At 39.9% G+C, this 24792-nt stretch overlaps 1 protein-coding gene across 1 annotated transcript in view; it reads right to left on the bottom strand.

The window, feature by feature from the left end:
• The window catches only part of GUCY1A2 (guanylate cyclase 1 soluble subunit alpha 2), a 147684-nt gene that overhangs the window by 109620 nt on the left and 13272 nt on the right, over nt 1–24792 (bottom strand). The window contains exons 2-4 of the mRNA XM_057399738.1: nt 22983–23044; nt 18312–18433; nt 3070–3788 (exon numbers count right to left, since the gene is read on the bottom strand). Coding sequence (XP_057255721.1) covers nt 3070–3788; nt 18312–18433; nt 22983–23044 — 903 coding nt within the window. The remainder of the gene's footprint in view (nt 1–3069; nt 3789–18311; nt 18434–22982; nt 23045–24792) is intronic.

Below are 24792 nucleotides of genomic sequence, written 5' to 3'. Positions count from 1 at the left end.
TAAACAAGTGCTGGCAAATAAAACAGAATTCAAAAATGAGCTACATGAGTGACATGAGTCCTGGGAAAATAATACAGCATGCAGTTCCCAAGGCTCAATCTGGTTTTTTAATCCAAGAGATATTAAGGACTTGAGCATGACATAACAGTATTGCCATGTTGCTCCTCTCAAAATCTATGTAAGCAAGACAACCACAACCTCTGAATCTGTGCAACCTTTCTTCTTAGGAAAAAAAAAAAAAGAGGAAATATCTAGCAAAATTCTTCACATGCTGAGCTCCATTTAACTACTCACAAAGCTTCGTTTAACTACTCATTAACTTCAGAAAGTGCTTATAAAAAGGGTGAGTCAGAAGAAAATACCTCTTCAGCTAAATTAACATTCCCAAATGAATTCCCGTGCCTGCAGCAGAACATTTACCTCAGGTCCCCTGTACCTCACCATCAGCCTTTTCTCTCTTATTTACACCCTACTGTTCAAGACAATTTTTCTTCTAACTGCTGGCAGACAAAGGATTTCCTTTACTTCCATTCCCTTTCATCTGCTTATCAAGAAATTCTGAATTGCTACTATAGTGCTAGTGCTGATACTTGTTATTCAGGGTCTGACTTTAGGAAAGACAGGGTCATTCTCCCATGTGAGAGTGATATGGGGCCACCACTGATACGAACCATTATGTACTGTAATGACACATGGTACAAACCACAGCAATAACACAAGGATGCACTCAGAGCTGCACAGCCTGGTGCTACAGAACAAGCTTCTGAAACTGGAGTTGCTTTCCAAGCTGGCTGTAAAACTTGCCTCTAGCAAGCTCTGCTCCCTGCCACCTCTCCTAAGAGCAACTCACAAGCATATAAAACCTGCCCAGGTAAGAGAATGCTTTGTTTTTTTAACTTGTAATTAGATAGGAAAAAAGTTTTAAAACCTTCCCATCAAAACCTTCCTCTTCAAAGCGATTTACAGCAGATTCATGCAGAGCAGAATATGGTCAAAGGGCTATGCATCTACCCCAGGACAGAGGAAGGTGCTCAAGATGGATGGGCAAGTTCCAAGGGAGGAAGAAGCATGGCACGAGCCTCTTTCAATGGAGGAATGATTGTGCTGAAAGGTAGCTGAGAGCAAACACCTCCAAAATTTTCACACAACATTTCCTTTTCATAATTAAAGGCTAGGGTGATTTTGAGGACAGATTCAGAAAAATAAACTCCCCTTGGTTTTAAATAGGTTAAATTCCATCAGTCCATACAAAATGAGATAAAGTAGTTTGCTTCTTTTGGGGCAACATGCCATTTCCAGGGGAAAATGCAGCAGAAACAAGTTTAGTGGTGCCAAAGAGCAGTGCCCAATTAGGAGATGAAAACATTGCTGCTGTCAGAAATGGCTATATTTTGAATCATCATAGAATCATGGGATGATTTGGGTTGGAAGACACCTTAAAGATCATCTAGCTCCAGCCCCCCTGCCATGGGCAGCGACACCTTCCACCCATTTAACCTGGCCTTCAGCATTTCCAGGGATGGGGAAGCCACAATTTCTTTGGGCAACCTGTGCCAGTCTCTCACCACCCTCACAGTGAAGAGCTTCTTCCTAATGAAGCTAAACTTCCGTATGAAGATAGACTAAGAAAGTTGCGGCTGTTCAGCCTGGAGAAGAGAAGGCTGCGTGAAGACCTCTTAGCAGCCTTCCAGTATCTGTAGGGGACCTATAGGGATGCTGGGGAGGGACTCTTCATTAGGGACTGTAGTGATAGGACAAGGGGTAATGGGTTAAAACTTAAACAGGGGAAGTTTAGATTGGATATAAGGAGGAAATTCTTTCCTGTTAGGGTGGTGAGGCACTGGAATGCGTTGCTCAGGGAGGTTGTGAATGCTCCACCCCTGGCAGTGTTCAAGACCAGGTTGGACGAAGCGTTGGGTGAGATGGTTTAGTGTGAGGTGTCCCTGCCCATGGCAGGGGGGTTGGAACTAGATGATCTTAAGGTCCTTTCCAACCCTAACTATTCTATGATTCTATGATAATATCTAATCTGAACCTACCCTCTTTCAGTTTAAAGCCATTCCCCCTTGTCCTATCACTACCCACCAGTGTAAAAAGTCCCTCTCCAGATTTCTCGTAGACCCCTTCAGGTACTGGAAGATGCTCTAAGGTCTCCCTGGAGCTTTCTCTTCCCCAGGATAAACTCTCTCAGCCTGTCTACATAGTTGAGGTGCTCCAGCCTTCTAAGCATCTTTATGACCCTCCTCTGGATTTGTCCTTCTTACACTGGGGGCCCCAGAGCTGTACACAGTACTCCGAGTCTCACAAGAGCAAAGTAGAGGGGGAGAATTACCTCCCTCAAAATCCTTCACACCAAAAAGCCTTCCCATATTTCAAGGATATGCAATGAGACAAACTCCATCCACCCTTTGTAAAGGTCCACTCTAGAAGACATGTTCACACCCAACTCACCTGGTACGCACTGAACTCAACATAGGGCTCACTAGTTAAGGTAGGTCTTTTCTAAAACACTGAGGGAAGAGGCAGTGTAGGAGGACAAGTGCCTATTTAAGTGACTGGAAAGCACTGAAACTGGCATAAGCGATACTTGGTGCCACTTATAGCCCTGGTTCCCTTGAGTGCAGGGTGAGAGATAAGAAACACAGAGGAAAGCAGCATTCTGAAATAGAGAATTAGGCTATAATAAAGTGGCAACGTGAACCCTGCTGTGAGAGTCTTTCAGAAAACATACTGAAACCTATTTCCTATTAAATGACTTAATAACTATTATTGTTATATCATAATATAGCTGGAGTGAAATAAATGATTAGATATGGACATTTTGTAAAATTCCTCACATTTTTGATTTAAGCACTATTTAACTCTACAGAGCAGAATTTTCTGAATGGCAATGTCACGACTGTTACATCACAGGTAAAGCTTGTAAATAATTTAGGAAAATATTCACTTGGCTGTTTGCAAGGCATAAGTGAGCTTTCCAGAGTACACAGGACTTGCTTCTCTCTGAGTAAATAACCATCTCCCATTGCACACACATACACACATCCCTTTCCAAACCAGTGTTCTTACCTTATCTTTATTTTCAGAGCCAGAATCCTCAAGTTTGGTCCGAATGACAAATGGAGTAGATAATCTTAGGAGAACTCGTTCAAATGTGGCACTGATTTTAGGAGAAACTATGTCAAAGCAGTCTTGGAATTTCAGAGTTTTATGAGTGTCGCATCTGAGCTGCTTCCTAAGACCTTCTCCAAGCTGGAGAAGCAGCATGTTTGGATCAAACATCAGGTGAAAGGGGAAAGCTCTGCAGAAGGTGCTGATGCTAATCCTCAGGTCTAAGGGAGAATGGGAAGTTCCCGGCGGAAGTGCTTTTGTGATATTTGCATTTTCATGTTCTTTGATAAGGAAAGTCAGACAACTGCAGTTACCTGTGTTCGTCCCCTCTGAACACAACTTATCATTTGTGACCTGTTCTACTTCAACTTCCAAGTGGTATATCTTCTTTGCTGCTGCCTTTATCATTCCCATCATTGCAAATCCCACAATCTGATGTGGGTGAAAGTAATGAAGCATGAGATTGCCTTCAGGGAGCTCTTTGCATAGGAAAGAAGGGGATTCCAGGGTGGCCTGTCTTCCAAATGAAGTTCTAATGTGCTCCAGCAAAGCATCAAAGCCATTGAAGAAATCTTGAAGGGTTCCACCTACAGCTCGAAGAACTCTTTCATTCTCATCAAAGCAGATATTGAAGAATTCCTCCCCAAACTTTTCTTGCATTTCCTCAAACTTCAAACCTATAGGACAATGAGACACTGACATTAACAACATAGTATTGCTACTGTATCACATTTTCATAGAATCATAGAGTTGTAGAATGGTTTGGGTTAGAAGGAACCTTAAAAATCATCTAGATTTTTAGATCCATGGGCAGGGACACCTTCCACTAGACCAGGTTTCTCAGAGCCCTGTCCAGCCTGGGCTTGAACATTTCCAGGAATGGGGCATTTTTCCTTTGTACTCTGCTTGCACAGTATTCTACCAAGTCAGTGAGAGTCACTTTTTACCGGATACCTACCCACAGGACTTCTGTTTTCTCTGGTGGTTGGAATTAACCATAGGAAGCCATTTTTGCCTGTTAGTTGAAGTACTCATGCTTTCAGTTTGCTGTCCTAGGTGACTACTTGTGGGATTTACACTAGTCTCTCTCCCTTTCCCTACTGAAAGACAAGATACATTACAATTTCCCTGACTTTTGCATGCCGCATACAGTCCACTGTGTGAAAAGGGGTGCATCCCTTGCATTGTTGACCTAGTCACAAACGAGGCTTTACTTTTATAGCCCCTCTGTTCACTGTGTGTGAAAGATCCAGCTATCCCCAGCCCAAAGAACAAGCTACTGAAACTCCAGCCTTTGGCTTTCAATAAGCAATGCAAAGCTTTGCAGTCAGATGACAATTTCATAGCTGGGGGAGGGGGGTGGTGTGTGGGGTTGGGTTTTGGTGTGTTTTTTTTTCAAACAAAATACTTTCCTCATTACAGATATTGGGCACTGCCAGAAGATACAAAAGAATAATTACTCTTTTGTTGCCTGTAAAAGAGAGCAAAGCCTTTCCATTTTAGGTTTCTACACTCACCCATCTTTAAAAAAAAAACCTGCCTCTTAGAGTGACCTACACTGCTAGTAGATGGGACAGCTCTGTGGTATCTCACAATGCCACTTCAAGACTCCATCACAGAAATTCAAAAGGTTTGATTTACAGAGGTGATAAGGTATGTGCTGCTGAAGGAATGAAAAAATATCAGTGATGGAAGCCCTTGGATACAAATGTGTATCAAATCCTACTCCAGTTTGTTATTTACCATTTTAAGGATAAGCATAAAAATTAACAACTTAGAAAAAGAAATTTTGAGATGGCTGTTAAAAGTTTTCTTCTGTCTTATTTTAGGGAAGACATGCTGTGTTAATTTTCATGCATATATAATCCGTATAACACATAGTAGAATTATAAAATTAAACAGATATGTTTGCATTGTTCTCAGCTGTAATAAAAAAGAAAAATATGAATCAGCTGTATGTGAATTTGTGAATTACAAATATCCAGCAAGAGTTTTCAAATGAAATTAATACAGGAATTTACAACACAGTTCCTTCAGTGTATTGAAATCAAATCAAATCGCAGTTCAGTCATATAGTCAAACAGCTTAAAATTTATCTTTAATTCTAACAGACACGAAGGCAATTTAATTTCCTAAGTGCATAACAGGTACTTTATTTTAATATGTACTCAGCGTGCTTTGTAACACTGATAACATTTCAGTGTATCACTGAACTTCTTATTGTTTGTTTCGATTGCTTGTACACTCTCAAATTTAGAACAGTGTGATTAGTGACTTTCATGCCCAAGAGGTATAACAAGGGACAGAAAAAGTCGTGCATCTGTTGTCTGCAGACAATAACCTTTGATCATCTCAAGGCAGCATCTGATCTGCCTGTGCACATGGGCATGGTTATAATTATCAATATTCAGAAGGAATCTGAGCGTTCCACAGCTTCGCAAACTATCTGCAATGATAGTTTTGTTTGGACCTTGAATATGATTAATAGTAGATTAAAATGCATAAAATTACATCTATAAACAGCAAAACATGACAACATGACAAAGCATGTTTTATAAAAGATGTAATAGTTATAATTTGGGAAAGTTCATTCAGATGCCATTACTCATAATCAAATTTGGGCACTAAACTAGGTTATTACAAAAATATTCCCAGGATCTTTTATGACCACAGATGGTCAGATCTGCGGTTAAGCCAAAAGAAAGTACCGCTGGTACACAATGCCCCCTAATACCCTGACTCAGAGGACAGTGTGCCAATTCCTGACTCATTACCTCTATGTCTACATAACATAGTATTGTAATATCTTCCATAAAAATACTCAATATAGCCCAGAAAGAATCAAATTCTAACCCATACCAATAACTATTGTCCAAATAAGACAATAGTCATAGTTGGATATTAATAGCAAGGAGGCAAGAAATTATATTTGTATGTGTACAAAAACACATATACATACTTTTAAATCTCATTGTTCCATAGAGGGAACTGTGAGTAACTTTAGAAGCCTGTGTGAAAAAGTGAGCAGTCTAGCAAGGGCACCCAAGGCTGTAAGATTGCAGAGGCCCTGAAAGTACAGGAACTGGACAGTGTCAGAAATCCCTGGGCTGTTCATAGAAATGACCAAATCCTGTTACAGAACTATGTAACACCCCACAAAGCTGCCCAAATTGATAGCATAGACAAGCTGTCTTTAAAGGGTGCTATAAAATTACGGTAAAGCAGTCAATTACCCTGGAGCCACTAACTGAAAATAGGGTGTGCAGAACTGATCACTTGTGCACTTTACTGCTACATATGTAAGCACTGCCTCACTATCGGTAATGAGAGCTGTTATCTCAGTATCCAGCCTAAGGTTTTGTGGTTATCTTACATAGGTCTCGCTATCTACTCTGAAGGACTGGCTGTTTGGTGTGGACACAACACACTGACTCCAAGCAACATGAATTTTACTACAAAATTCAGGTCAATGACCTGGCTCAAGGACATCCCACTACTTTTAGAAACATTTTAGCTTTGCATTGAGTTTACACAGTACAAACAGAAAATCAGATTAGCTCAGAATATAAAAATGGGTATGTTTGAACAAACTGCTGGTCCATCTTAGCTGAGAATTTTCTCTCTAATAATAGACACCATGAGATAATGATAAAATCAAGCAAAGTGAAACAACTTTCTAAAACAAACAAGGATAACATACCTATCAGAAAAGTTTCTTTCTAAGCCTCATCAATAAGATGTCAATTTTCGCTTGAAGCATGATGGGTTTTTTTTAAATCAAACATCTTTATCACACAATTTTTCCATATTTCTACAAAGCATTTGCTTTCAGTGACGTGCGTGTCTGAATTTGCACAACATACTTAATCTGTATTTTAACTGTCTTATTCCTGCCTTTCCTATTTCAAGACATGATGAACAGGATCACATATTTATCTAACACTAGCTCTATATATTTCATCATAAGTTTTTCATTTACTGCCACATAAATGATCCTAATCTTTTTAATATCTTCTCTGGAGATTCTCTATGCCCCTTTCTCTATGCTTACATCTGTTTAGCTCTCAAGAGACAACAGAAATGACCATCATCATCACAGGGAGAGAAAATGTCAGACTGCATTACATTGCTGTTCAGATGCTCTGAAATCTTGTCTCAGCAGTGACTGGCATCAGATGCTTTAGGAAAACTGTAAAATCTGATGGAAAATCATGAAAACACATGGGTTTGAGAAAGCTTCTCACTAACTGCTACAGTAAATGTTTGGCTTATTCGCTGAAATGGATGGAAGTGCCAGATCAGGAGACAGTTTTACTACATGTAGAAAAACCTGCTTGTTACAAAAATTCCCAGAATTCATTGTCTCTGCCGTGCATACTTTACTACATCTGGAGACCTCCATGGGCTATTTACTATCATTAAAAATTACATTCAGTATGATTTCAAATTCCAAGATATTCAGTATTTCATTTGGGTTTTTTCTTTTGAGGAAAGGGCCAATAACGTCTTCAAAATAATCTTTTTATAGCCTTCAGGTTACACATATACATAAACAGTCTAATCTTTCCAATCTTGTCTCTTTCTCTGAGTCATACTTCTTTTTTTTGTTATTTTGATTTTGCAGTGGAATAATTCCAACTGGATAATTCCAATAATTCCATATAATTCAAATTCACTGAAAATTTGAGTCAATTTTTAGTCATCAAATCAATGATTTGCTATTCCTTTCTGAAAAGCTGGAACTTCTTTTTTTTCCCACTTTGGACATGTAATCAAAACTTTCATTCAGTTGCCCATAAAAAAAATAGCATTTGAGATCTGCATGTGTGCCCCGAACTTCCAAATGCAGAGGCCACTGCGCTCCTATATAGCCTCACGTGTGACCTCAATAACCGTAGACAGGCTTCCTAATGGGTACTAACTTGCAATCAGTAGGTAGGAAAAGGTCCTCCTCAGTTCATAGAATCATAGAATCGTTAGGGTTGGAAAGGACCTTAAGATCATCCAGTTCCAAGCCCCCTGCCATGGGCAGGGACACCTCACACTAAACCGTATCACCCAAGGCTCTGTCCAACCTGGCCCTGAACACCGCCAGAGATGGAGCATTCACAACCTCCCTGGGCAACCCATTCCAGTGCCTCACCATCCTCACAGTAAAGAACTTCCTCCTTATAGCCAATCTAAACTTCCCCTGTTTAAGTCTGAACCTGCTACCCCTTATCCTTTCACTACAGTCCCTAATGAAGAGTCCCTCTCCAGCACCCTTACAGGCCCCTAGTTTCACCAAGACGCTTCATTAAACAGTAGTGACACTAAATAAATGAAAATTTATCCCAACACTCTTTGCTGTTGCCCAAGTGAAGTAATTTGTTATTTTGAGCTTCTACTATTTACTGACCTTTTACTAATATACTGAATGAAATTCTAAAAATTCATCAGTCTCAATTTGCTTTCTTCTTGGAAAGTGATCTACTGTGTTCCTACCACTTAATCAACTCCTTTGAGAGGACAAATCACGTGTCTTAACTCTAATAAGTTTGGGGGTTTTCCATAGTAGTTTATTTTTGTTGCTTTTTCCTACAATGCTGTTTTTATTGTAGCCTGTACTGGATAGAAATTAAATATGCCCATTGTGGAAGGACTTAGAGGCAAAGCAACCATAGAATGAAAATACTGCTACAGGCTTCCACTACAAAGCACTTTGGAATGTATGACAAAAGTGCTATGTAAGGACTGTTATTATTCTCTGAAAATGTGTCTCAATGACATTTAGAGAAGAGATCCTATACTTATGAGCCAGATTCAAAATTACCAAAGTCTTTAAGCATAGGCTCAAATTGAGTATTTCACTGAAATGGAGCAGAAATAGATGACTTCATTCTGTAATAACATGTTAGTAAAAGGTCTGCCTTCATCTTTTCAGCAGTTCCTGTAAACTGTGAATCCCCCACAAAATGTCAAGGAACTAATACAGTATTTCTAAGAATTTTGTACATTACTAAGTGGAGAAATTAGATAGGAATTCGTTCCCATAAAGAAAATCATAATTCACAGGCTCTTCAGAAACAAACAGAAGATAAAATATGTGATAAAAACGTCAAAGTAAACCATTAGCTTGCAGAGCACACAGAAGCAGTTATGAGCTATCCAGGTCTTCCTTCTAGTAAATCATGGAGGAGATGATTGCAGCGTGGTCAGCATCTGATTCCTTTGGCATAGAAAAATACTTTTTCTGGGATAGCATTAAGTATCTGTAAATGTCAAACATTAAGGGGATGAGACAATTCAATATGCAATTCCAGAACTCATACTGTGGACGGAAGCAGAATTTGCCATCTTCAATTATAGCAAATATCTCTTAAACATTTCTGGATTATCAGATTTCTGGCGTGAATTAGGTCTTTTCTTTACACAGCCTTTTGAACAGAAAGGCAGGTGGCGGTTCAAAGTTCCAAAGCATAGTTTAAGATGGTAGGGAAAGCAATGTTTATTCTCTCAATAAAAAAGGTTTTGATGTGCACAGGCTAATGCTGAAGGTACATTAGATGAATCATTCGGTTTGTAAGTGAGCCTAGTACCAGTATCTAATTACTGTATAAAAGACTTGGATCTTACTTCATTATGATGGTGAATTTATAGCAACCTGGGAATATAGATAGTATTTTTGTATTACTCTTTTCAGTGTTTTTTATATACTTACAATAACATTATTTTATACCTTTACATATGGTTTTGACACAACTGTAAAATTTGTACTACGCCTCTCCTATAGTGCCATACAGGGCCTCCATATATTTCAAGATTTCATATAATAAACATGAGAATTACTGTTAAAAAGAATTCCTCACACTTGTTCACCTATAGTACTTGTTTTATCCAATTATAACAAGGTGTTTTCTTTCTTTGTTAAAGCGAGGGTCTCCTCTAACAAATGATGCTTGGAAATATCATTGTAATTACCACCTCTTAGTGAGAACCTGATCACTTGTGCTCAGCATACATGTAAAAGATTCTATTCCAAACTGCTGACACGGGAAACTCAGCTGAGATATTAAGAAAAGGCAATGTTCTTTCACACACACACACACACACACACACATGCCCCTTTCAACTCTTTCAATAGCAGCCAGTTCTTCAGGCAAAGCCAAGCTGTCTGAAGCAAAGCTATCATCATTTTATGTTGCACATCACATTTCTGGAACCTCACTTCTTAGTTTTGTATAGGGTTTATTAAATGAAAACTACAATAACTAGGTTGATGATTCTTAAAACTAAGGCAGACCCATTTTGTTTCATGTTCACTCTAGAGATTAAACAGCAATAAGAAGAACAGAGTTTTTTCATTTGCTTTTTTATTAAAATAAGTATGCCATTAATTGACATAGGGGGCAGAACTTTGCTTTCTGGAAAGAATAAAATTACAGTGAAATTTAAAAACCCATGAAATGCTCTATCATCTCTCATAATTCCTGACATATATAAAGGGCTCAATTCAGACAAGTATAAAAATCTAATTCTACTTGAGTCTTTGTAAGGCATCCAAGACATCTACATTTGCCAAGATATGGGACACAAGGGAGACCTACACATTTGTGAAGGCTTGACAGAGGCCACACAAGATACCCCACAGCACCTAAAATAATGGCAAACACCTACATTTAGTCAATGAATCATGACCAGAATGTCTACTGCTTTATAAATAGACTTCTACAAGATGTTATTGTACATTGTAACTTCAAACTGGTGACTATCTACTGGTAGCTCATCTGCTTTCTAGCAATAAATAGCTCCAATGTGAGAAGAGTGGATGTCAAAGGCCACTTGGTATAAACATTTGTCCTATTCTAATTTAGATTTCAAATCTCATGAACTATGTGATTTTTGTTTAGAGTACTCTTATATTGCCAGTGCATTGTAACATCTGCTAAATAATAGGAGTCCTGTGTGTATAGCTTAGACTCCCCAGGATACAGTTTCAAGTATTATTAAAATCCATTAGTATTGCAAGTCCTCTGGGCCATGTAACATTTCCTTTTATGACATTTGTAAACCAACAACTTTAATTATAAATCAGGCCATGTATCCTAAATTAGTTGCATCCTAATGACTATCTGTAGTTCTTAGCTTAAAGGAAAAGGAAAATGATAGTAATTTACGTACCTTCAATATATAAGCATTTATGTAGGGTTTCAGATACTTGCTGAACAGTCAGAGTTCCAAACCCTGTCCATCTTTTTCAGTTGCATCACCTGGTTTAATCTCATTGTAGTCTAAGATCTGTCCTGGCTTCTCCTTTTCAACACATATCCTGCTTCTTAAATTGCAGTATTTCTCGTCAGTGATGTGGTATTACTATTTAATAGTTACTAGAATGATCACAAATTTATTCCTTTTTAACTATACAACATGAGTCGAAGCTGAGATTTTCTTACTTTCACGACATAGAATTGTGGAACAGTCCTGCAAGATATATTTAGGCATGAATTACTTTGCTCTATATGGAGTAGCCTACAGCACATAACTTCTTTGGTGGTGACAAGCAAATGTCACCAGATCAAGAGGTCTCTAAACCTCTACACCAGTGATGGATTCCACCTTCTCCTCAGTGTCTTGGGGAGGCTGAATCCAGAGACATGATTGATCTCCCTGACGGGACAGGGCTCTGGGCTGGGATTCCACATAACTTTTTACCGGGACATTTGGGAATCCTTGCTACTGTGCCATATCAGCCTCCAAATGGAAGATGACAAGAAAGATATTCACTTAGAAATGACAAAGAAGCAAAGTCCCCACACCACTCTCAGAAGCAAAATCAAGAGGACTAGCACTATTATTAACTTGTAAGTTAAGAAAGCCTAACAGAAAAAATTCTTACAATACATCTGAGCCACAGGCAGAGCTGACTTAGCCACTGATGCATGTTGTGCATTTTTAAGGAAAATGAGGGAAGTGTAGTAAGGTTTTAGGACCCAATATATTTATAACAGATGAAAAAGAATTCTGTTGTACAAGTTAATTTCTTGAATAAAAAAATGGAAGAGAATGTTTTTCTGTATCTTAAGCAATGGAAAGTCAGATAGGTGCAATTATTTCTCCTCCTTGTTGAAACAACTATCTAGTATAAATGCATTTGCAACTTTGGGCTGTGTGCCCAAGGTTTTGCAAGCATTATTTATGCAGTATATACAGCATGGCACTGCAGTACATGCAATTTAGATATTGTAGTCTAATATACAAGTAAGCTTTCAAAGACAGCATTTCTTCCATGTGGTTCAAGGTTACGTACGAGCACCTATCTCTGCTTTGCAAATTTTTCATAACAGATTTTTTTATAAATGTTTATGAATTTAGGTGACTTTTCATTAGTTTTACTGTTAAAGTTATAACAGTTCCTTATCAAGATGCAAAAAGGCTCCAAAGGAAATACTGTTTCCATTCAAAGGAAAACAGGTAACTCCCTTCATGAAACTCCCTTTCTTTTTTTCTGTGAAGGATTGAAATAAGAGTGAAAAATACTTGATGTCCACAAAGGATACATTAATTGTGTGCTGTGTTTTAAAAGAATGCTTGGAGGAGGGGAAGTGAAGGCTGTACAGTTTTTATCTAGTTTGTGCACTTGGGATGTGAGAAGCAAAATTTCATATATCAGAAGTATCAGTGGGTTTGAAAAATGGAAACTGGGCACTTGAAGCAATGGCAGATGAAGGAATAGATTACTTCATAAAGCTCAGTAGCATAGACCTGCTTGGAATATCTGACCAAAAGATAAGCAGGAGACAGGTCATGAAGGCTTTATGTCACAAAATAAATTCCTTACAGTAGGAATTGCTAACAGAAAAAGTTTGCATCCTTATTTTTTTCTTGCCAAAGTTTTAACATGCAGTTAACTGGAAGCTTTTCCCTTTATTCCGACTATATGTAATTAAGTCTAATATTACTTGAAGTCAAATAATTTCAAAATATGGGGACAAAAGCAGTTCCAAACAGGATTTTCCTGTCACTGCTCAAAATCCTGAATGTACAAATGGTACAAAAACACCTTCCCTTTGAGAAGGTTAAAATCTGAATACAACCGACATGTTTTAAAAGATTAAGAATAAAAAAACAAACAAAAAAATGTTATCTCCATTATTCAGATAGGAAATTGAGGCACAGAAAGAATAAAAACTTCTCAAGGTCAAATAAGAAGTCTCTTCAAATACTATCTTTCTCTCTAATATACCTCATTATAAATTTACAGTTATTTGGAGAAATATGGTAGTCACCAACATAATATACTTCACCATAGGATGTTTTTTCTTATCATTATATCTAAATTCAGATCAAACTAACACCAACAATCTGCTCTGAACACAGCTTAGTGAGCCAGCTAAAAGCAGTATACGTACCAACAGGATAAAAACAGCCAGCATTTAGCCTGTGAAATACTTTATTTCCAACTAGGAACTTCATAAAGGCTCCCTGTAGAAACAGATTTCTCTTTTTCCCAACTTCAGTATAATTTCATGTGCTTTTCCTTTGGATGATAGGAACAGGGAAGTGATCGTCCCCCTGTACTCGGCACTGGTGAGGCCACACTTGGAATACTGTATTCAGTTCTGGGCCCCTCACTCCAAGAAAGATATTGAGGTGCTGGAGCAGGTCCAGAGAAGCGCAATGAAGCTGGCGAAGGGTCTGGAGCACAAGTGTGATGAGGGACAACTGAGGGAACGGGGGTTGTTTTGCCTGGAGAAAAGGAGGCTCAAGGGGACCTTATCACTGTCTAAAACTACTTAAAAGGAGTTACTTAGAAGTTAGTCTTTTCTCCCAAGTAACAAGCGATAGGATGAGAGGACACGTCCTCAAGTTCACCAGGGAAAATTTAGATTGCATATTAGGAAAAATTTCTTCCCTGAAAGGGGAAGCATTGGAAGCACTGGAACAGGCTTCCCAGGGAAGTGGTTGAGTAACCATCCCTGGAGGTATTCAAAAGATATGTAGATGTGGCACTTTGAGACACGGTTTAGTGGTGGACTTGGCACTGCTGGATCAACAGTTGGACTCCATGATATTAAAGATCCTTTCCAAACTGAAAAAAATCCCATGGCTCTGTGGTTCTATAAGCTTATGAAGGACATTGTAAAAGTGTGTATACACCAATTAAAGAAAACCGAGTCCATCATAAAGCTGTCTGGACTATTTTGGAAAGGATACAAAGTTAAATTAAATATTCCAGCCTCAGAAGCTGTCACTGCAAAGGAAAGCTGTGTTATTGATCTGGTATCAGACATAGTTTACAGCAGGTGAACATGATGGACGTGGCTCCCTTAATTACAGTGAACCAAAGCAGGAAGAGTTCTGCTATGTCTAGACTTGTAGCAGGAGCAACTCAGCAGAGCAACTCAGCAAGGAGACAAGGGAATCAGGTCCTCCCACTTCAGGAAGACGGTGTCACACTTTAGTGATGACTTGACAGGAGGAAAATTCCAGTATTCATACATGATAAATCACATGCATTGAGCTGAGCATACAGCTTGCAGTCAGCACTTTCCTGCGAGCAGTGTAAGCACCAGAACCATGCGGTGAAGCATCTGCTCACAATTTTCCAAGCTTACTAATGATCTCAGCATTTGCTGTCTTCAGATGAATAAGGAATGCCAAACGACTATTTTAGAGTCAGTTAGAGTGTCAGGAGAGGTGAATCATGTTGGCATTATCTAAGGTAAGAGAGCAGGAAGTTGCTTCCAATCACCTTTAAGAAAAGACTTTCTTCCAGCCATAGACAGCAAGTCCCTGGTACCATTCATATAAATAAACCTGAGAGCCAGATTTGGTTCAACAGTTTCTCTAGCCTCCATCACAGTCAGATTCATTCCTGTCTCCTGTCTTAGCAGTGCCAATTGCTCTGGGTACACAGCCGACTGGTTACATCCTTCTTGCATAGAAGCAGCTCCCACTAACTCTTATACAACCAGAAAAATAGTTGTGTATGGGAGAATTAATTACACAGCCTCCATTTATTATTTACCTGTTGTGACAGGAGGTGCAATTAAAATTAAGAAGCTGGTTTTACTGCTCATTCCTGTATGCTCTTTTCCCAGATAACGAGAAGCAACAAAGTACTGCTTTTAAACTGTCTCAGTGTTTTGCTCACATAGGTTTTATCTATTTTTTGCTATGAACTAAAATTTCTTATTGAAAAGGTGAGCTTTCCCAAGAATAAGTCTCTGCAAACTTATTTTCAGTAAAGTTGACTTTAATAATTCCCCAAGACAGTATCCTCCAGACATTATCCCTACACTGTGATCCCAGTGGTCTGGTCTGCCTGACACACATGCCCTGCATGGATAACACTGAAAAAGCAGTCTGTTACATTAGTCAGCCATGCTGTGGGGCCAAGACTAACATACTGATTTAAAAGCAGTCTGAAGATGAAAAAATATTCATAACTCTAGGACACATATTTTGTATTATGGTGAAATAAGTACTGAATAATTGATTTTTTTTAATAATTTTAATATGGAAATGATAACATGAAAAGTCTTTGCTTTCATGAGTCCTCCCTTATCGATCATAGCATTTTTTTCTAAGCATTATCATTCAATTATTTTAAAATGCAAACCAAAAAATATGGCAACTAATACTGGGTGCATTTACAATTTAATTTGTTCTAAATTCTCTCCATGACCAAATGTGCCAAGTGCCAGCTACCGTCTCTTCCCAGCAGCAGTTAAAGGCAGTCAGAACCTCCCTGACAGCACCTAGCATCTTGCAGAACACAGCACCAAAAAAAACCCAAAGCATTTTGAATGTCATTGAAACACAGTGATCTCTCAACTAGAACGTGTTAGCTGTTTCACAGAGCGTACCAAGTCTGTTTAACAGTACGAGACAGAAAAGACAGACATGCAATGCATATACCCGCAGAAGGATTTTTAAGTCAGCAGGATACAATGGTCCAGACCGAAGAATATCACCTTACCATATTCCCCTTACATGGAAGGTAAATCATTACCTTTAATTATCATACAAGACCTGATATCAGAGTCATGCCTCCTGTTGAAGAACATCTCTCTAACTGCATAATCCCATAAAAATATCACGCTTATATTGTATATTACCAGCTGAGAGGAAACCTTTATTGAAGCAGAATGCCATATTTCATGCCTTCCACCCCAACTTCAGCAGCCTATCAAAACCTCAAATGGAAGAGCAAAGAGGGTTTCAACATTACAAAAAATATGGCCACAAGTGTTATAAGTGCTATATAAAAGTTTAGAAAGAAAAGCCCAGTACTCAACTAGCAAAAAATGTCACTGTGATATGAACAGCTGATTCATGTTAGCTGGGCCAGAATCAGAGAAGCTGCTGAGAGAATCAGAGCTGAGTTGCCTGGTCGTTAAGGCCAGGCTGTTCATGGTTTTACCCAGTTGGGGTTAGAAACCTCCAAGGACAGAGACCACGCAGAGGTTGCTTCTCTGGGCAAACTGTGCCTCTCCCTGACTGTCCTTATAGGAAAAAAGACCCCATCTGAATGTCTGCTGTTTCAGCTTAGGGCTGCTCCCTCTCATTGAGGACTTCCCCACAGGCACTGGGGACTGCTGGTAGGTCCTTTCAAAATTATTTCTGCTCTAAGCTGAACAAGCCCAGCTCCTCCAGCCTCTCCCCACAGGGCAGGTACAGTAGTCCCTACCAGCTTGATGGTCTCAACCAAACTTCCTCTGGTTTATCAACTTCTCTATGGTTTTTGCACTCCCAATATCAGATTCAGTAATCCAGATGTGGTCTATCAAGTACTGAGCAGAGGGGGATAATGAATCCCTTCAAACTGTATCTCTAACACTGTCCATATAGCCGAGGCTGCTATTGCCACCTTTGCTACCACGACTCACCTCTGGCTCATGTCTCATTTGCTAGCCACCAGGACACTCAGGGCCTTTCCCACAGAGAAACAACTGGAACAACTCTTCATTTGCAAACTCTGTGAAAGCAGCCGACAGCAAATGACAGCGCTCCACAGCAGACACTAGACAGCAGCAGGCACACACCTATGCTAGCTCAGCCGCTGTGCTGCAAGCAGTTGAGTTGTGGTTACCTGACTCAGGACTGAGCTCAAACACATGTAATACTGGTAAACACACCTCAACCCACATGTCCACGTTAGTGTGACTTTTGGCAAAGGCATAATTGCATACAAGAAAGGCATAATTGCATACAATTAATATATGAGAACACTTCATACCTTAGACCTTACTTAAAGATTTATTGTCAATTGTTACAGACCTGGAAGTAGAGCTGTGTAACATCAGCTTTGCTACTCTGCAAATGTCTATCATAAATAAATCAGGAATTACCCATTTGAAAAAATTATCTTTGAAAACAGTTACTGCTTTTCCTCCTCACAGTTCCCTGTAAAGTATAGACAATTGCCCCCTGGTTAAAGCTCAATGTGTAGAGTTTACTCCAAACCAAAGTATATGATCAGTTTCATAGAAGTGAAATACTTAAAACAACCCCAATCAAAAATTAAGCTCTCAGTGTCAAGCTATGCATTTTTATTTATTTTTTTGTCTTTTTTGGTAGATTTGTATCAGCAACACAAGTTTGACTGAAAAGCAGTAAAGCTTACTAACACTTGGGAAGGAGAATAAGCTGGATAAATCATATGAATGGATGCAAATAGCCAACTATCTCATTTTGATACCTATTAAGACAGTTGCACTTCCATGGTGAATGACATCATTTTGACATGCAACATTTCTAAAAGTTTATTGCAGCAAGTATTCTTCAACATGAATGTAAGCTTCCAGAATGTTTCATGTCTCAGGTACATCCTGCTCTGTGTTTCTCACACCCTCTATCCACCAGGAGCATAGATGATAAGAGTATCTCTGGTTCTGTAGAACCCCTATAAAACCACTTCAGATAATTCCAAGACCAAGGCCTGCACAGATGCAAGTCTGTCACAGATATTTGGACTCAAAGCCTTTGAAACTTCTCTAATCACTGAGTATTGTACAATAAATCTCCACTGCAATATCAGGCCAGATTGTCTCAAAGGCACAAAATATATGTAGACAAAAGTAGTAACAGTGCACAGTGATGTAGCTGCCTACATCCTAAATTTCATTTGTTGGAGCAAGAATTCCTTGGTTCATTAGGACAGTCACTAAACTTTCCTTTCAGCTAAATGAAACAAAGTCCCTTGAAAGAGCACATACCAAGTACATTTGCTGTACATTGTAGAATTCCTGAGACATCTTCAGTTTCTTCATTGCCAGAGCAGTCTGTATAGGAGCATCTGTATGATATATTGTGAAAGTTCTTCTCTGCATCCCTGTAACTAGTGAAAAGAAAAAGTTAAAAAGTTATAGTATCTCCTTATACAAATGTAAGGTCAATAAATGTCTTTCAGAAGCAGTGGTAAAGGATAACTTTAGCTTCCTTTCTCTCCTCCTTCCTTTCCTCCCTTCCATTTCCTCCCTTCTATTCATGCATTATCACACACAGATGACACTGCATTAGTAGCCTGGGTACTTCAAGTATTATACTAGAATCTGGAATATCATCTGTAATGCAAATGAATACATTAGAATAGAATAGTTCCAAAGGGCTGACATATGAGAGAAGGGCATTATACATGTCTGTCCTGCATATATCATTCTGACTGGTGTTTTGTGTGTAACAAAGTTGTACAGTAAACTCTAAGCAAAATGTTTGTGAGGCAGTGGTGAGTATCTAATAAGAATAATAAATCCTCCACACCACATTAGATTAGCACTTCAAGTCTAAAACTTGGCTTTCTCCATGAATGAACTTCTGAAAAGATCTCAGCAGAATTAAGGATGTCAAGCTGCAACTCAATATGCTATCAAGAATAAAGGTTGTGTTATAGCTTGCTTGAGAAAAAGTTAAAAAGAATCCCACCACTGATGAAAGGCACAGAGCAATGGTCCAATCAGCAAGAAAGCAGCTGCCATCTAAATTATTATATTTGACTTGGTTTTGTGGGATTGTTTTTCCCTAATTCAACAGAAACAGAACAGAAGCTGAAACTATGTTTAGTTATCATTAGCACCTGCTTTACGAGATGATAATAAGGACAGAAGAGGGAATACAAGTGAAGAAAATATTGCCCCAGAGTGATAATCACTAGGCAGCTACAATCGATTTACCTCATTACACAAAGAAAAGCTTGACTGATAAGTATTTTATTAACATTTTTGTTATTCTTTCATACTTTGTTTATACTTCCTAAATCATGAATAGCAGTTTTAAGGATTTTACTCTTCATCTGGTTAATGTCTGCATAATCTCAGGAGCTGGGTTGCCAGCACCTGTGGAAAAGGACTAGAAAGGCTTCAGAGCTGAACAGCACATTACCCCTAACAGGGAAAATGGTTCTCCAGGGGAGGTAATGTATATTGGGAAGAGTGGGCTCATATTAGACACGGAAAACCCAGTGGTAAGAGCTGGTGCACTCTGCAGTGAGCTGCATGGTCTGCTCTGCTTTCCAAGTCCCCAGTGATGCCAGACCACATACCTGACACACTGCCCAAACTGTCATGGCCCATGGTCATGGCCCAACCCCACCACCATGCCAAGAGGCATGATCTCTTCAGCCAGTGTCACCAACTCCATGAATGACACTAGAGCCAATCCTCTCATCTGGAGGTTCTACAAGCCTCAGTGCTGTGTCCTGCACTTGGGTCACAACAATTGACCATACAATGTTACAGGCTTGGGGAAGAGTGAATGAAAAGCTGCCCAGAGGAAAAGGACCTGGGGGTGTTGGTCAACAGCTGGAAGAACATGAGCCAGCTTGTGCCCAAGTGAAAGCCAACAGCATCCTCGCCACACCTAAAATCCTGTGTTCAGTTCTGGGTCCCTCACTACAAGAAAGACATTGAGGTGTTGGAGGGGGTCCAGAGAAGGGAAGTGAAGCTGGTGAAGGGTCTGGAGCACAAGTGTCATGAGGAGCAGCTGAGCTTTCTACAACGGTAGGGGGCTGTAGCAAGGTGGGTGACTGTCTCTTCTCCCAAGTAACAAGTGGTAGGATGAGAGGAAATGCCCTCAAGTTGCACCAGGGAAAACTTAGATCAGATATTAGGAAAAATTTCTTCCCTGAAAGGGTTGCCAAACACTGGAACAGGCTTCCCAGGGAAGTGGTTGAGTCACCATCCCTGGAGGTATTCAAAAGATGTGTAGATGTGGCACTCTGGGACATGGTTTAGTGGTGGACTCCACGGTACTGGATTAACAATTGGACTCAATGATATCAAAGATCTTTTCAAGCTAAGAAATCCCATGATTCTATGATTATATGGTTACATCTTGGCCAGGACAGATCTGATGAACACTTACGTGTTACCAGGTGTCAGTGCCCAGCTGCTGGCAGAGTGGCTGCAGGGGCTGTTGTGAGGAAATATGTGGGCTGCCCCATGCTGAGCACAGCCAGTGCCAGCCGCTGCTTCTGGGGAAATGAAGACAGGGCAAAACATTTCATGGAGGTGTGAGGTGTGAAAGAAACATCCCTGCAGACACCCAGGTCAGTGCAGAAGGAGAGGAGGAGGTGCTCCAGGCGTTGGAGCAGAGATTCCTCTGCAGCCCATGGCGTAGCCCGTGGTGAGGTAGGCTGTGCCGCTGCAGCACATAGAGATCCAAGGTGGGCAGGTGGATGTGTCCTGAAGGAAGCTACAGCCTTTGAAAAGACTGTGCTGGAGCAGGGGAACAGCAGTTACCTTTCTAAGTTGGAGAGACATCAATTTGATGGATGGACCACTCAGTGGATAAAGAACTGGCTGGATGGCTGCACACAAAGAGTTGTGGTCAATGGCTCAATGTGCAGCTGGAGATCAGTAACGAGTGGTGTCCCTCAGGGATTGGTGTTGGGACCGGTCTTGTTTAACATCTTTGTCACTGACATGGACAGTGGGATTGAGTGCGCCCTCAGCAAGTTTGCTGATGACACCAAGCTCTGTGGTTCAGTTGATACTCTGGAGGGAAGGAATGCCATCCAGAGGGACCTTGACACGCTTGTGAGGTGGGCTGATGCCAACCTCATGAAGTCTAACCATGACAAGTGCAAGGTCTTACACCTGGGTCAGAGCAATCCCAGGTGCAGCTACAGGTTGGGCAGAGAAGAGATTCAGAGCAGCCCTGCTGAGAAGGACTTGGGGGTGTTGGTTGATAAGAAAATGAACACGAGCCAGCTTTGATGTGTGCTCGCAGCCCAGAAAGCCAACTGTATCCTGGGCTGCATCAAAAGGAGCATGACCAGCAGGTCGAAGGAGGTGATCCTGCCCCTCTACTCTGCTTTTGTGAGACCTCACTTGGAGTATTGTGTGCAGTTCTGGTGTCCTCAACATAAAAAGGACATGGAACTGTTGGAACAAGTCCAGAAAAGGGCCACGAGGATGATCAGGGGGATGGAGTTCTCTACAGTGAGCATCGTGAGGCACTGGAATGGGTTGCCCAAAGAAGTTGTAAATGCTCCATCCCTGGCAGTGTTGAAGGCCAGGTTGGACAGAGCCGTGGGTGCGATGGTTTAGTGTGAGGTGCCCCTGCCCATGGCAGGGGGGTTGGAACTAGATGATCTTAAGGTCCTTTCCGACCCAAACTATTCTATTCTATAACAGCATGAGGAGGTTGGAGCAGCAGAGATGAGTTCTTATGGACTGACCACAAGCCCCATCCCCCTGCACCACTCAGGGCAGGAGTCAGGAATGCTTTTATATCAACCCGAAAGCTTTTTTCATCTTATTATATAGGACATCCGCTAGAGACAGATACTACTTTAGCCAGCTCATACTGGTGTTCACAAACTTAGTGTACTGTAAATCACAGGAATTCTAGGTTTTCAGCGTCCCAGTTTTAAAGTTTGTCCATTTAAAAAAGTATATCTAAGCCACATGTGGCCATAAATAAAAAGCTGCATTGTAATTGCACACATGCTTCCCTCAAGGCACTGCATCATCCTCTGAAGTATCCGAATGTGACACTTGAAGCAATTTTTTCAGCAACTGAAAACATTAGCAGCCAGAAGGCTTCTCCCCCTGCCTTCTCCCGTCACAGCTACCTGCCAAGACTGGCTCCCTCACTGCCCCCAGGTGCCACCAGACTGCTAATATTGCAGATATCACCTCCAAGCTAGAGCTCCCTGAGAATGTTAACCAAACATTGAGAAACCAGAAAGGACAACTCCCTCCGGTGCACTGAGATCTGAAACTGTGTCATAAACGCTAAAAAGACCCTCATTATAGCTTGAAAATAAACCAAAAAAACAAACAAACCACAAAACCTTACATCTGTGTAATTAAATTCAGAGGACAGCATTCTTCATTTGTCATATGGCACAGTCATTGAATGGCTACAGACATACAGCCATTCTATCCTGTCTGTTAGGAAAAGCAAGCTGTGGCAGTAAACTATCATGCAGGTAAGGAAAAGGTTGAAAGGAGATTATTTTAATCTGTAAGGGAATCCCTTAGGTTTTCATGCTGTTAGTTGCTATTACCTTCTTATTCCTCAGTCATCTATTAATTTTCTAAATGAACTCTTAGGAGGTGGCTTTAAGCCCTGCCTCTGCAAAAACCTGGAAGTATGTAACAGTGTATGTGTGTGACAGGCACTGATGCAGGATTTTTAAAGATTTGGATCCTCAAGTCATGGAATAAACAACATTCTCAGCCAGCTCTGTGAAAAGCAAATTGGTATAGATCTTATACTTTTATAGAAAAGATTCCCTATTTTCTTCATATAGGAAACACTGAGTTCTGATGCTCTGAGAATCTGAGAGAAAAAGTAGAAAGCTTGGCACGCAAGGCTGTCACTTGGGAAGTACAGAGCAAAACATTACCACACACCTTGCATTACCTCACATTAACACTTACCCAATAACTTGATGCTCAAAATACTGCAGTGTCCTTTGAAGAGTTTGCCGAATGGTCTGGGGCTATGGAAGAATAATACAAATTATAAGATTAGGGAAGTATAGTACAGTTTAATTAACAGATATTTTAGCACACTATTTTTCTACAGTTTTACTCCTCTTCCATCTTCTACCTGCCAGAGGCCCACCACAATATTATTTTTCAAATGAAGTATTTTTAATCCCTTGTATGTTACTTCACCATTTAAATAGAATGAATTTTGCAATGTGACATAATTAATAGTCCTTACAAGACTAGTTGTGCATAACAAAGGAGCTGCTTCACTATTACCTCTCGAAAACAATCACCCACCAATTATCTCAGCTATTAAAAATAATTATTTTTAAATAGTCTTCAAGAAAACGCTATTACTTTGTGATGAAATTATCATCAGGAAAAGGCATTTGGTTTTTAAACTTTGTATGCTCCTTAGGGCATTTTGTACTAAAGAATATGTCATGGTTTAACCCCAGCCAGCAACTAAGTACCACGCAGCGATGCGCTCAGTCCCCATACCCCTTTGTGGGATGGGGAGGAGAATCCAAAAAAGGTGAAACCCATGGGTTGAGATCAGAACAGTTTCACAAATTAAATAAAATATTATTATAATTATTATTAAAACAAAGATAAAACCAGAAAGGAATAAACCCCAATAAACACAAGTGAGGCACAGCAACCACAATTGCTCACCACCCAATGACTGACCCAAGCAGTGATCTGGCTCTTCCAGGTGACTCTCCCAGTTTATATACTGGGCATGACCTTCTGTGGTATGGAATACCCCTCTGGTTAGTTTGGGTCAGGTGTCCTGTCTCTGTTCCCTCTTGGCTTCCCATGCCCCACCTCATTGGCAGAGCATGAGACTGAAAAGTCCTTGATCCAGGTAAGCATTATTTAGCAACAACTAAAACAAACAAACTCAGACTAAAGCCAAAACACAGCACTGCACCAGCTACTAGGAAGAAAATTAACTCTATCTCAGCCAAAACCAGGACAGAATATTATAAAGATACAATTTATTTTGGTTTACATTCCTGACAAGCTGTGACTCTCCAGTAATCTTTTAGATTATTTTATTTTATTTTCCTTACTACTACTGCCAAGGCTATACTTATTATTTTGAATTAATGCACGCGAGATCTCTGAGTAAATAAAGCAAATGTGAAATCCATGTAATTCTATTTTGAATTTTCTAAGTCACTTACTGCAAAAACATCATTCTTTCAAAAAGACTAGTCTGTACAATATCTGAGGTTTTCCACATGTCCATTTTGTTCTGGTGCCAGAGGTTAGACAAAGGTACACAACTGGGATTTATAAGCCTTCCTTTTGTATCAGAGGCGCACAGGGATATTTTGATCAGGCCTGCAGCAGCAGATACTCAAGTATTAGAGATATTTGGTACTTCCCTACTTTTTGGAAAGGATATCTAATTGTTTTGGAAATTAATATCTGAAATGTCCCTGAAACAGACTAGAGGAATTTAGTTCTAAAACTGCCATCATCTTTGACAGTCTCAGATTTTGCTTACTGCTATACAAATGCTGTACAAAACTGTGTAGTTCGGGAGGTGAGCTTTCTACCTGCTCTTGCTTCTGAGTTTGCAGGAGGAGGTATCTGTTTTGATGACAGCAGGAATGAAGAAGTGTACAGTAGGCTGCACTAGGTTTGTACAATAGTAAAAATCTCTTTTTAATACCAAACTATAAGAACATGTCTCCCCTTTTGAATTCAAATGTGTAGAAAGGCATGCATTTAACAAGTGCATAAG

The sequence above is a fragment of the Pezoporus wallicus genome, unplaced genomic scaffold (assembly GCF_028554395.1).
Source record: "Pezoporus wallicus isolate ANWC-B61680 ecotype Strahan unplaced genomic scaffold, APGP_CSIRO_Pwel_v1 scaffold_6446, whole genome shotgun sequence".
NCBI classification, from domain to species: Eukaryota; Metazoa; Chordata; class Aves; order Psittaciformes; family Psittacidae; genus Pezoporus; species Pezoporus wallicus.
This window is presented reverse-complemented; position numbering and strand designations above follow the sequence as displayed.